Below are 14,145 nucleotides of genomic sequence, written 5' to 3' on the forward strand. Positions count from 1 at the left end.
GAAATAACATTACTAAGGAGCAAAAGTTAAATGATTTCCCACCTGTCCAAAGAAGGGGGCAAAGGTAGTCAGTGACAAAGAAAAAATCACTTCTCTGCATTACAACAGAATTAAAATCTTATTTTGCATTTCTGGAGGTATTTATTTATACTTGTTCTAAAAGTCTGTGACTTGACCTCTTCTGGAATTGTTTTTCTGGAATTCTAATCAATTAGCCATAGAGCTATTTGAGGATCAGTGCTCTTGGGACCAAGTAGAAAGAAGCATTCAGAAGAATGCTATATTTCCATTATTCATAGGAACAAAATATTCATTTTAAGTCCATATTCATGAGAAAATGAATTTGTTCTAATACACTGATGGGAATCTGAAATGGAAGCTACAGGTCAAAAGTAGAACTAAGAAGGGGAGCTTAATAACATTCTAACTTAGTGTAGCTGTGCAAATGTTTTTACTGAAAAGGGCATTTAAACAAGCATAAAATGTAAGGATAGTGAGGCAATCAAGATACACAGAAATGGCATATTTGGAAATGACATTCAGTTAAGGAAACTATTCAAGCTTGTTCTGTACACACTCATATATAATATGGATGTAACTTTTAAAACGGAGCAGTATGGTTGAGCAGTGTGGTTCTTGATCCTTGAGGGTCACAGATCCTTTTAAGGCTGTTGAAAGCTGTGGATCCCTGCCAAGAAAAACACATATTCACACTTTATATACTCATTTTTGTACATTTCAAGGACTTTAGAACCTTCTGAAACCTCTCACCCACCAACACCAAGTCTTTACTATATCTTTATATGTAGAGAAAAATATTAGAGTTCACTTGGCCATTCACTGCATATGGACATTGGGCAGGTTCATATGCAACATTTTGCAAGTGAGGAATGAATTATTTATAAAAATACTAAAGACAGTTAACATTTAATAGAAGTTACTATATACCACCACTCTCCTAGATGCTTTACATGTATAATAGACATACCCCTCACCCTAATCCTATGAGAAAGGTATTGTTATTATCTTTGATCTTTAGAAGAGGAAAAATAAGATGATGTAATTTGCTTAAGATTGTATAGGTAGTATGTAATGGAGCCAAAATTTAAACCCAAATGTTCTGACTGAAAAATCTGTCCATTCCACTACTCTTCTATACTGCCATTTAGTACCAAAAAAAGAAATTCCAAAACTGTATAAAAACAAAGAAAGCAAAATAAAAATTCCTGTTGTAAATCACATAGCTAGAACAGCCTATATAATTTTAACCTAATCACCACCCCAAGGCTATTTGGAAGTTAGGCATTTAAAACTTACTTTAAAAATCCCCTTATCAGAACTTGTATTGCTTCTTATAGGTTGCTTATAGGATTCCTTTTGTCACATTTTAAACAGTTGGGTTAGGTTTTTTTCTTTTCTCTTTTCTAAAGTAGAGTTTGATCAGAAAGTATTTACATAGGAGTGTGGAAGAATTCATTGTTTCCTGTTAACATAGGGATTTTCTCTCTTAAACCATGGAAACTTTCTGTTCAAGTAACATTCCATGTTATACAAATCAAAGGAAATATTTATAAAATACTTAAAATAGCTGTTTCTTTCCCTGGTAATCTGAATTCTGTGCTGCTTTGGGATGGTGGATGGTGAGGGGTCCAGGGCTATCCCCAAAACAGTGTTGTATAGCAGCTCTCCCTTTGATAGCCCACCTGAGATGTTTAATCAATTTAGCCAAACTTTGCTTTATGTTATTTTATTTAATGCAAATGTTTAATGTTAAAAGCCAAAAGATCCTCTAGATTTTTGGTTTTACAGTAAAAAGCTGTGACAATACCAGAGGACACAATAATTCTGACTAGAGGAACCAGAAAGGAGTTAGCATTTGAGCAGTGCCTTGACAGATGAAAGGAATTTTAGGGATAGAGCAGAGGGGGAAAAAGCATCACAGATGTAGAGAACAGTATGAACAGAAGTCTGAAGTCAAAAAAGTAAATGCACGCCCTGGGAATAGCAAGTAGGCTGGTGTGGTTGGACTTTGGATTCCATGAGTCAGTGGAGAGGGAGATAAGCCAAAAGGCAGGAAGGGGCTAGCTTGTGGTGGAGACCCTCTGATACATGCCAAAACTTCTGGGGCTTTTGGCAATCATAGGTAAGTCTTTAAAGGTCATGTGGGCCAGGGACAAATGGGAGGTTATACATGGCATATATTAAATATGTAACTTCAGAAAGGAATAAGTATTAAGTAGCAATCATAGTAGGCTGAGAGGAGATGCCGAGAGGAGGAAGTTTTTTCTTAAGTTGGGTGATCAGTTTATACTAAGGCATAGAGGAAGCAATGAGAAACTCTTTTTGCAGGGACAAGAGGGGCCTTTCCCTTTACTTATTAGTTAACGCCAACTCATGCTTATACATGTATTTTGAAAATTTTCCAATCTACAGGAAAAAGTAAAAGAATAGAACAGTTGAATACAGGTATACTCTTCAACCTATATATTCACTGCCCTCTTATTATAATGATATTCATTATTAAGTATGAAGTGTCCAATTTCCCTAAGTACTACATTTGACAGTTGATATATCTGACATTTCACTTTGACACTTCTCATTTTATTTTTACTATGAAGGTACATCCTCAGTCTTTCAATCTCATAGTTTGGCTTGTGACTATCTTTCAAAAAAATTTTTAGAGCAATTTTTGTGAAACCATGGATAAGTAAAAAATTTGTGTTATTTTGGAATATGAGTTCCGTTGTAGAACCAATGCTATGCAGATAGCTCAAAATATCAAAGAAGTGTTTGGGAAGGATGTGTCTAATGAATGCACAGTAAGTCGATCGTTTGAGAAGTTCTATTCAGGTGATTTTAATCTTGAAAATGAGCCATGTAGGCAACCTGAGACCAAGATGGGTAATGATGAGCTGAAAGCTGTTGTGGAAGCGAATCCATCTCAACCTAGGTGTGAATTAGCAACAAGGTTTGACATTACTATTCCAACAATATTGGAGCATTTGAAACAAATCAGCAAGATAAAGAAGATGGGTAGATGGGTACCGCATGAATTAAACGAGCCGCAGAAGAGAAATCATCTCAAAGCTTGCCTTCCTTTGCTGTCACAACTTAAAGGCAAACCATTTCTATACCATATTGTTACATGTAATGAAAAATGGATTCTTTTTGACAATTGCAGGCATTTGGCACAATGGTCAGATAAAGATGTAGTGCCAAAACACAATCCAAAACCTAATATTCATCAAAAAAAGCTAATGGTGTCTATTTGGTGGTCCAGAGCTGGTATTAAATATTATCCACTACAGCTTCCTGAAATCTGGTCAGTCGATTACAGTGGATGTCTGCTGCAACCAATTGGACAAAATGATGAGGATGCTTGCAAGTAAGCAGCCGAGATCAGTCAATAGAAACAGGCCAATCCTCTTGCAAGACAGCGCTTGACCACGTGTGGCACAGCCAGCTGCTCAAACTACAGCAGCTGGACTTGGGAACTTTGTCATCTACCGTATTCGTCAGACCTTGTGCGAACTGACTACTACTTCCTCTGGGCTTTGGACCACTTCTTGCAAGGAAAAATATTCAATTTTCAACAAGCTGTGGAAAACACCTTTTGCGATTTCGTCGCCACTTGCTCTCCAGGCATCTTTGCTGCTGGCATAAACAAGCTACCATTAAGGTGGCAAAACTGCGTCAATAGTTTAGGCCCATACTTTGATTAATTATACTGCTTCTTTGAGATATAATAAACTTTTTATTCAAAATCAGACATTTCATATTTAATGACCTAATATAATGCAAATGTAAAGAAGAGTACAGTTAATAAAACCAAACAGAAAATAAACCCCTACAGACAAAAAGAGCAAGTTCTGTTGTGGTTTCTTGAATGTACAGTAGTGACTTTCCATTCAAAATTAAACAAACGAAATTATCTAAAATAGATGTGGAAGTTTATTAGAGCTTATAATAATAATCCCTCTAAATTCTGATTTATACATTGGAGTCCATCTGCTTTAAATCAATACCTCATACTAGGCCAGGCGTGGTGGCTCACGCCTATAATCCTAGCACTCTGGGAGGCCGAGGCGGGCGGATTGCTTGAGGTCAGGAGTTCGAAACCAACCTGAGCAAGAGCGAGACCCCGTCTCTACTATAAATAGAAAGAAATTAATTGGCCAACTAATATATATAGAAAAAATGAGCCGGGCATGGTGGCGCATGCCTGTAGTCCCAGCTACTTGGGAGGCTGAGGCAGCAGGATTGCTTGAGCCCAGGAGTTTGAGGTTGCTGTGAGCTAGGCTGACACCATGGCACTCACTCTAGCCTGGGCAACAAAATGTGACTCTGTCTCAAAAAAAAACCAAAAAAACAAAAAAAAAACCCTCATACTTTGCAGGTAAACAATAATAACAAAAAAATAAAAGGATTTTGCTATTAGCACCACTTATTATGCAGTGTCTGCATTAACTTCTGGCTCATGCAATTTAGATTTTGTCAAAATTAAAGAACCCCTTTATGAAACTGTCTAGAAACTGCTACCTTCTCTTGAAGGTGATCATACTTGGACAGTATTAACTAGACAAGGACTAATCATAGCTTCCATGAAAGTAATTTTCTTTCTTGTTGGACACCTTTCTTCTTCTGTGTCTTCTTGTCCTCCTTGTAGAACAGTTCAGACATTTTCATTAGACTTGGATTTCTAAGGTCTAGATTCCCTTTGTCATATAAAGCCTAACATTCCAAGAGTTTGGTTTATGTTCCTTAATACTTGGAATAGAAGAAACACCAGATCAGGACTAAAGATCTAAGCAGTACCTGTATCTTGATGTCAATAAACAGTAAATATATTCTTCAAAAAGTTTTTGTTGGCCGGGCGCTGTGGCTCACGCCTGTAATCCTAGCTCTTGGGAGGCCGAGGCGGGCGGATTGCTCAAGGTCAGGAGTTCAAAACCACCCTGAGCAAGAGCGAGACCCCGTCTCTACTATAAATAGAAAGAAATTAATTGGCCAACTGATATATATATATAAAAAATTAGCCGGGCATGGTGGCACATGCCTGTAGTCCCAGCTACTCGGGAGGCTGAGGCAGAAGGATCACTCGAGCCCAGAAGTTTGAGGTTGCTGTGAGCTAGGCTGACGCCACGGCACTCACTCTAGCCTGGACAACAAAGCGAGACTCTGTCTCAAAAAAAAAAAAAAAAAAAAAGTTTTTGTTAAAGCATATAGTACTAGGACCTGGGCCTGTACACTATACAAACGGAGCTATACAGATGCTAGACTATGTATAGTGAAATCAGCCACAACTCAGTATTTGTAAAATGGAATAAAACTGCTAATGTAAAACGTGAACAAACTTCTTAGGTTTTAGTGGTTTTTAAGTGTTGGGTTAATGTTAAGTATATAATTCAGGTGAGTTTGAGGTTTTAGTATTTTCTAGAATAATCAGTTTTTAGGGTTATTCAAAATATTGATAATGATTTACTTGAAACAAAAGTACGTTGACCTCTTCTAAAGCAGTAATAACATGCACCACTATTTTTAAAATTTATGTCAGTTAAGGGAGGGGAAGGGGAAAAATTAAAAAAAAAAAAATATGTGAGTAAATTCTGTTGACTAGACCTTTTACTCCCACTACCCATCGTAGCACCAGGATTGAGTGCCATCTGGTATAACTTGCTTACCACTTCAGAAGTTCTTTGTATTAGACATTTTTAATTGAAAGATAGGGCTAATACACTGTATTAAAAACACTGATAATAAAGAGCTGGTAATATATAGTCAGTCCTTGCTGCTATACTACTGTAATGTGTCTAATGATAAATAGCATTTGGCTTTTGTTTGGTTTTCATCACTAATAGAAAATAGATGATTCACTATATCCCAAAATAAATATCAGCATTCCCCTTTTACTCCCATTTCACATTTGAGGAGGCAATGACAAAGAGAACACACCATTCCTGTGTTGTTGCCTTGGAGAAGAGGAAACAAAGATTTGGATGATTTTAATTACAGGCATTAATAAGGAATGCTGATTAGGCTATGATGAGGTAGATGAGGCCAAATCATTAAATTTTTTGGTTAAAAGAAACATAAAAGATGTTAAAGGATTAGATAATAAACGTATGTACACATAAGGCAGAAAATGTAAATAAATACCTAGAGGCAAACAACTTAACACACAGGTGCTTACATAGACACTGAAATAGAATTCATAAGGGAAGTTATCTGGGTGTGTTTCCAGGAGAGTGGGGGTACTTTTGCTGGTTTGGCACAGTGAAATGTGAAATGTGGCTAGTGCAATTGAGGAGCTAATGTGTTAATTTTCTTTTGTTTAATTTAATTTTAAATAGTTATATGTGGCCAGTAGCTGCCAAATCAGTGCAAATAGGGAATAAGAAGTAAAAGGTAGAGTAGTATCAAAATCAGAACCAACCAGTTAGGCCAGATAAATTTTTGTATTCCTGAAATGTGTATATCTTGAGTTACTGGCAGCACCAGCTAAATGTGTCTACCATGTAATGAAACTGTTCATATTTTCTTGTTTCGTAACTGAGTCCTTAATTATCGTAGTAAAAAGTCTAGAAAAACATAGCTGCAAAGCTGCGGTAGCACTTGCAGAGCTTCAGTCAAGTCCTCTCACCTAAGTTCATCCTCTGATCTCTAAGTCTTTTTGAAACTCAGGTGTTTGTTTCTACCTTGTCTTGTTTTACTGCATCTTTGATCACTTCTGCAGTGATCTCCAAAGTGGTCTCCAAAGAAGAGATTATAGGTAGTACCACATATCCCTTTGGTATCAAGAACTGGTATTTACTATACTAGTTGGTTAATAGGTTCCATTATCTGAGCTTGGGGCTTACTACCTCTGAGGCAATATGAGAATCTTCATGTGACTTTCCCTTCCTCCTCTCCTGGGTGACACTCAAAAAATGAAAAGATACTATCCTTTACCCTAACCTTTGTGTCACAGAAGACAGATATCCAGAATTATATGATAGCTTTCTTCATGTTGATGAGGTTATAGCAATTAAGGATAGAGGTGATATGTACCTCATTGATTTGCAACTTGTACAAAGTTTAAATTAATTCACAGCAAAGAATTAGAAAAACTAGAATAAGCACACACTTTTTCTGTATCTGTAAACTCATTTGTTTATTGTTGAAAACTCTGTGCCCATAGTAGTCTGCAGTTATTACTTATGAACTTGCCAATTCACAATTGATGCTAATTTGACAACTCAAGCAAACTAGAGACTGCCTTTCCCTGTGATAAGAAGTGTGTTCAGGCCGGGCGCTGTGGCTCACGCCTGTAATCCTAGCTCTTGGGAGGCCGAGGCGGGCGGATTGCTCAAGGTCAGGAGTTCAAAACCAGCCTGAGCGAGACCCCGTCTCTACTATAAAATAGAAAGAAATTAATTGGCCAACTGATGTATATAAAAAATTAGCCGGGCATGGTGGCGCATGCCTGTAGTCCCAGCTACTCGGGAGGCTGAGGCAGGAGGATCGCTTGAGCCCAGGAGTTTGAGGTTGCTGTGAGCTAGGCTGACGCCACGGCACTCACTCTAGCCTGGACAACAAAGTGAGACTCTGTCTCAAAAAAAAAAAAAAAAAAAAAAAAAAAAAAAAAAAAGAAGTGTGTTCATATATACACAAAAGAAATGTTGTTATACAGAGAAACTAGATTATGAGAATTACTGCTTTGTTTTCTTCTGGGGTTTAGCAGCATATTGTTTAGTGAGATTTAGTTTATTGTTTAGATTTAGTGTCCTAATATCTGTTCTCCATGTCTCCTAGAAGACTGTAACTACAGCTTCTATGATTACCACAAAGACACTACCTCTCGTCTTGAAAGCAGCAACTGCGACTATGCCTGCCTCTGTTGTGGGCCAGAGACCTACCATTGCTATGGTGACCGCCATCAACAGTCAGAAGGCTGTGCTCAGCACTGATGTGCAGAACACACCAGTCAACCTCCAGACGTCTAGTAAGGTCACTGGGCCTGGGGCAGAGGCTGTCCAAATTGTGGCAAAAAACACAGTCACTCTGGTAAGCCAGCAGCTGCTTCTCATGTGTGCCCACATGAGAGGGTTCAGGATGTGCATTTGTAGAATATATCCATTTTAGGTTCCTGCTTGATTTCTCAGTTTCCATCATTCTTCTAGCATACCAAATTTCCCTTCAGGGCTGACAAGGCTGATAAGGGAATATGGCATTTCTACCATCTGCTCAAATAACTGCAAAAGTATCCTGACACCAAGGACCAAATTCCATTGTGTTATCTGAAGTCAAAGTATGACTTGATGTTAGAGGAAAGGTATCCTTCACAGAGGCATACACACTGTTTCATTTATCTCTCTCTCTCCACCCTGTCCAGTTTTTCCTGTGAAACTTTGAGTGCTTAAACTATCTTGTGCTGTATTATTACTTTTGAGAAAACCCCCTGATAATTATTTTAGTTCACTATCCTTTTAAATTGATTGCATCCAGGAAGTACTAGAGTTAGTTGTGGCACTTTAAAAATATTCCAGAAACTCACAAAATAACATAGTCAGTGTCCAATTCTATCAGAAAAAAAAAGAGATCCCTTGTACTTAAACAAGAATTCTTCATGAGATTTCTAGGATTGAGCCATTTAGAAAACTGATATTCTCAGAAGCTTGAAGGAAATATATCTAAATTTTCATGTAAAATTTCCGTGTTAAAATGGCAGTGGGTTGGGCACAATGATTCACGCCTATAATCCCAGCACTTTGGGAGGCTGAGGCAGAAGGATCCCTGGAGCCCAGGAGTTTGAGGTTGCAGTGAGCTATGATTATGTCATTGCATTCTAACCCAGGCAACAGAGTGAGACCTTGTCCCTAAAAATAAAAATAGGGAAAAGAATGGCAGCTAAAAGCTCTTGGTAGCTTTTGAATGTTGACCAGCAATGAGTGAAACTAGAGAGAATAAAGTGAGTCTTTGCCACATAACCAGAAATCCTTAGAGAAGCAACCAAATCACTCAGCCAGGTGCTGAGAGTTAGAAAATTCTCTATTAGAATAAAGCTATTCACTGTTATAGATAAAGCTTTTATATCAGGAGAAAGCCCACTTGGCCAGGCAGCAAGTTTGATTTTACTTTGGATCCAGTCTTGACTTTTAAAATATGTAAATGCAAGAGTTCCTGAGTGTCAGAGGAAATTGTCTAACATTACTGAGCCTGCTATGTTCTACATTAGGTGTATGAGGAAACAAAAGTGGTTGGTTTACCTTATAGGGTAAAGCATGCAGGTGAGAGAGTAAAAAAGTTTCCTAATGCAGTGTTAATTCAGGTGGCTAACTCTATAATGAAACCTTGTAGAAAATATTGTCTGACCCAAAGAATAGAGTTACTGCGAATACTTTAAGAATGCCTAGCTTTGATATTGAACAGTAATTGTTCTCTTTGGTTTATTTATTTTTCCCATTTTTTAGCAGGTTCAAGCAACACCTCCTCAGCCCATCAAAGTACCACAGTTTATTCCCCCTCCTAGACTCACTCCACGTCCAAACTTTCTTCCACAGGTGAGTAAATCAGTGACAAGCCCAGTGATGGGTTAGGTGGGACAGAAATTCTCATGGGCTCTTTCTAAGCATCCTGTACTGGGGCTTGTCAGTTCAGCTGTATTCAGATCCCACTTAGCTAAAAAGTCTGACTGCTAATTTCTATACCATGAAGAAGCTTATTTTATCATTATTTATTATTAATAGCAATGACCAAAGGCAGTAGCAGGGGGAAGTGAAGGAAAAGGAGATTATCCAAAATTTAAAACAATAAAGGTACCACTATTATAAATCTTACAATATTAACTTATTGAAAGAATTTAGCCAAAAGCTGCTTGGCAGTGGGGAAAGAATGCAGTTGCCACTTTTTATTTCTTTCCTATAACCCAAGAAAAGTAGGGAAGGAAACAACAGCCAAACCTACTGTAGAAACCATTCAGTTCTACTATGGAAAGTGATGGTACTGAGCATCATATTATGCAAAGACTTGCTTACAAAGGCTTAGGCTAGGGGTCTGTATAGGGGACTTTCTACCTAGGCCCCAGCAGCTCTGCTTGGCCATATTCTCCTGAGAGTGTTCTTTCAGCACTTAGGCTGACCCTCGCCACTGTCATGACAAAATGTCGGGATTACCCAAGTCTGGACATTGAGGGGTGTTGACTTGCTTTGTAGAAAGACTGAGAGTTCTTATCTGAAGCCTTAGGTTTCAGGCAAAGAGCGAAGAGAAAGGACTTTTGTGCTCGGTGGCATAAATGATTTCCAGATAGCCTCTGGGGAAGGGGATGGGCAATACTGACACGAGATAAGATGATTGCAGTTATTTATCAGATAAATCCTTAATAGATGCCTTGGGTAGCAAACACCGTACTAAGCCCTATGGATATGCCAGTTTTCAAGACAGTTCTCTCTCCTCACAGCACTGCAGACACATACTTAGCCAATTACATTGTCTGTTATGGAAAGTATAGGGAAGTGTGAGAACATATGAGAGGGACACCTGCCCATTTTTAAGTGTATTAGAGAAGGTTTCTTCAGGTTTCCTTGAATATTAGACATTCAATCTGACCTAAAATCCTGGCAGAGTTGGCCTGACAAAGTTTTGGAGGAAGAATAAAAATGTCCTAGGCAGAGGGCAGAGCATATGTACAGGTCTGGGGTGGAGAGTGCTTTTAAGTTTAAGGAACCAAAGGAGATTTGCTGTAGGTGAGCAGACTGTCATATGGCAGGTGTAGACTAGAGTTAGGGGTGAGGCTGGAGAAGCCCATTGCAGCCAGAGCCTGTGGAACCCTGTAGGCTATATAGGAATCTGGGCCTTATCTTGGGGGCAGTGGGGATCCAGGGAGCTGTGGAGATCCATTAGATCTGGGGTCCCCAACCTATAGTGAGTTGTATTATTATTTCATTATATATTACGATGTAATAATAATAGGAAAAAAGTGCACAATGTATGTAATGTGCTTGAAGCATCCAGAAACCTCCCACTCTGACTCCCTGGTCTGTGGAAAAACTGTCTTCCATGAAAATGGTTGGGGACCCCTGCATTAGAGCATTTTTAAACAAGTACTTGATATGGTCAGATGTGTGTTAGAAAATTCCCTCTTGCCACTGTGCAGAGAATAGATTGGATATGATCAAGACTGTGGGCAGGGGGACAATTAAGATGTCAATAATAATAATAATGTTCTGAGAATCTTGCTACAAATTAGGTACCGTGCTAGGAACTTTACATGGGTTATCTATTTTAATCTTAACAACCCTGTGAAAGTATGTATTACTCTTTTTAGGATAAAGAGTCTAAGCCCATGTTTGTCAAACTGTGGTTCATGACCCATTTGTAGGCAGTAAAATCAATTTAGTGGCTTGTAACAAGAGTTTTTAAATAAAAGGAATAGAACAGAATAGGACATAATAAAGTACATAGTGTGTATTATATACTCTATTTCATGAAGTTTTTGTTTTATAGAGATATAAATAGGTATCTGTGAGCGTACTGATTACAGTGTAAAATGTATTTCCCACTATGGGTCAGTAGCACCCACTAGGGCCATTGTTTTAAGTTGAGCTAAACATTCAGACACACAGAACTTTCATAGGCCATAGTTGGCACCAGTCTACTTGGAAGATAAAGGACAGCAACCATGGTTTGTCAGCAAGATAGCATCAGACATTTTTCTTCAATGGGAATCCCTATAGCAGCCCATACAGCAGTCCCTACATCTATGTAGTGATAACTCAGGTGCAAGAAAATGAGATCTTTACCACGGCTGGTGGGAGAGCTGCCCTGACATAGAAGCCTTATGCCATAGAAACCAATATATCCTTGTAACAATTCCATAGGAATGGCTTTCAAGGTCCCCACAAGGGTCATGCCCAAGTTAGAAGAGTCACCCCACTTAGGGAAGCCCAAAAAGCATGGTGTCCTGTGAAGTATTTATCATTCTCCCCATCCAGATTCAGTTTAGTAATAAGGGGTTATTTTTATCATAAGCAATGTTACCTAGTAACATAGTTGACATTCTTACCCTTATCAGGGTTCTAGGAGAAGAGATCTGGACAGTTAACTGAAGGTCATACTCTCATGCATAAGAGGAAAGGATTTTGCCCACAGGATCATAGTTTAAACAGTTTGAAAAATACTGGTGTAGAGAGATCAGATATATTGCCTGAGGTTACACAGCTAATAAGTGGTAGAACCAGGGTTTAGACCCAGGCAAAGCTGACTTCATGCTTTTAATCACAATTTTTTGTCACTGTTTTAGTAGTGTCATTGAGGATAGAAAGAAGTAGGCAGATTTAAGAAATATTTAGGAAATAGAGGTGGAATAGGAAGCGTCAAGAATGATTCTGAATTTTATCAAGAAAAGACCATTTATAGGAGGAAGAAAGGGTTGGAGGAAGAAATTGATGAGTTTCAGACATGTTGATTTTGAACTTATTATGAGATATCCAAGTAGAGATGTCTAACAAGCATATGATTCTGAAGTTCAGGAAATATCTCTGTGGTCCTGGGATAAAAGTGTGAAAATCTTCAGTACACAGATAGTAATTGAAGCCATGGATGGGTGAAAGCTCAAGGAAGAGTGAGGACATTAGGAATAAAAGGAGTTCCAGGACAAAGTCCTGAGGCATACTCATGTTTAGGATTGGGCAAAGGAAGAATAAGCCCACAAAGGAGACTGAGAGAAGGAGTGGCCAAGAATAGGAGTTAGAGGGCCCGAAATGGGGACAAACTGAAGCTATGGATATAAAGAAATATAGAGTGTTAAATAAGTTACCATACTGCGCACAAGTTCTGGGTGGTACCAGGCTCTGTATTAGGCCTTTGACCTCAGCCTGAAGAGGTGGCATGGTATATGAGAGGGAGCTGAGGGTTTAGAATCAAAAGTGTTGCATTCTCAGGTGGGACTTGGACCCTCTTCAGAGCTGATGAGTTTTTTTAAATAAGATTTTATGTCCTGATATCTATAGAATTAATAATACCAAAATGAACATTAATAAATGTTTGTATTAAATACCATTTCACACATATAGTTTGGAAGATTTGGCAATGTTTTAGACTTACAGGACTTGAGCAGTTTCTTTAAGTAATACAATAATTATTCTCTCTTTCCCCTATAGGTTCGACCCAAGCCTGTGGCCCAGAATAACATTCCTATTGCCCCAGCACCTCCTCCCATGCTTGCAGCTCCTCAGCTTATCCAGAGGCCCGTCATGCTGACCAAGTTCACCCCCACAACCCTTCCCACATCCCAGAATTCCATCCACCCCGTCCGTGTCGTCAATGGGCAGACTGCAACCATAGCCAAAACGTTCCCCATGGCCCAGCTCACCAGCATTGTGATAGCTACTCCAGGGACCAGACTCGCTGGACCTCAAACTGTACAGCTTAGCAAGCCAAGCCTTGAAAAACAGGTACAGGCAGAGTGTGTACCTGCTCTGGGCAGTAGCCTTGCCATTGTGGCATGTGGCTGCTGGGCTGTCCCTAAATACATCTTCTCAAGGGCTCTTCATCTCAGCGCCATTGTCAATAAGCTGTTATTTATCATGTGATAGTTCATCCACATGCAAAAGGGCCATTCTTACTGAAGAAAGTTGGGTTAGGTCATTTTTCCGACCATCACCTTATAGATGAGTTCAGATTCCTGTGTGAGTGAGCGCCCCCTGCTGGTTCTTATGCAGAAATTCACAGATAGGCTCTGCTGCCCTCAGTCAGGAAGCACAAATTAGGCAGTAAACAGAAAATGCCATATTAGCTTTGGCCCAGTAAGAATCCAAGTGAAGATAAGGCTGTGAAAGCCAGGAAGAATAAACAAAACTGGGGAGGAATTTCATTTCAAAGATTTTCCTTGACTATTACAGATAATGAGAAGCCAAAAAAACAATTAAAATTTTCAAAAAACATTCTTTTAACTTTAGAGGATGCAGATATTTTAGCTTAAATACTGAAACCTTTCATTTATAGTTTCTGAAGTCAGATTTTCTCTTAAGGCTAGAAAAATACAGATAACCTTGAAAAACACTTAAAGATTCTATGGCAGAAAGACTTGTAAAAACAACAAAAAGGATGTATAGGCAGTCACTGTCCATTTTAAAAAAAGACCAGTGATAAGAACAATTTTGCCAAGAT

At 38.7% G+C, this 14,145-nt stretch overlaps 1 protein-coding gene across 20 annotated transcripts in view; it reads left to right on the top strand.

Annotated features, from left to right (window-relative positions):
- The window catches only part of PHF21A (PHD finger protein 21A), a 194,016-nt gene that overhangs the window by 146,422 nt on the left and 33,449 nt on the right, over positions 1 to 14,145 (top strand). For 12 of the 20 annotated variants that reach the window (XM_076001991.1, XM_076001992.1, XM_076001993.1 and 9 more), the window contains 3 exons: positions 7,792 to 8,043; positions 9,450 to 9,539; positions 13,137 to 13,430. In XM_076001991.1, coding sequence (XP_075858106.1) covers positions 7,792 to 8,043; positions 9,450 to 9,539; positions 13,137 to 13,430 — 636 coding nt within the window. The remainder of the gene's footprint in view (positions 1 to 7,791; positions 8,044 to 9,449; positions 9,540 to 13,136; positions 13,431 to 14,145) is intronic. The other 8 variants (XM_076001988.1, XM_076001996.1, XM_076001990.1 and 5 more) reach the window with 4 other exon arrangements.

This window comes from Microcebus murinus, chromosome 4 (assembly GCF_040939455.1).
Source record: "Microcebus murinus isolate Inina chromosome 4, M.murinus_Inina_mat1.0, whole genome shotgun sequence".
Taxonomy (NCBI): Eukaryota; Metazoa; Chordata; class Mammalia; order Primates; family Cheirogaleidae; genus Microcebus; species Microcebus murinus.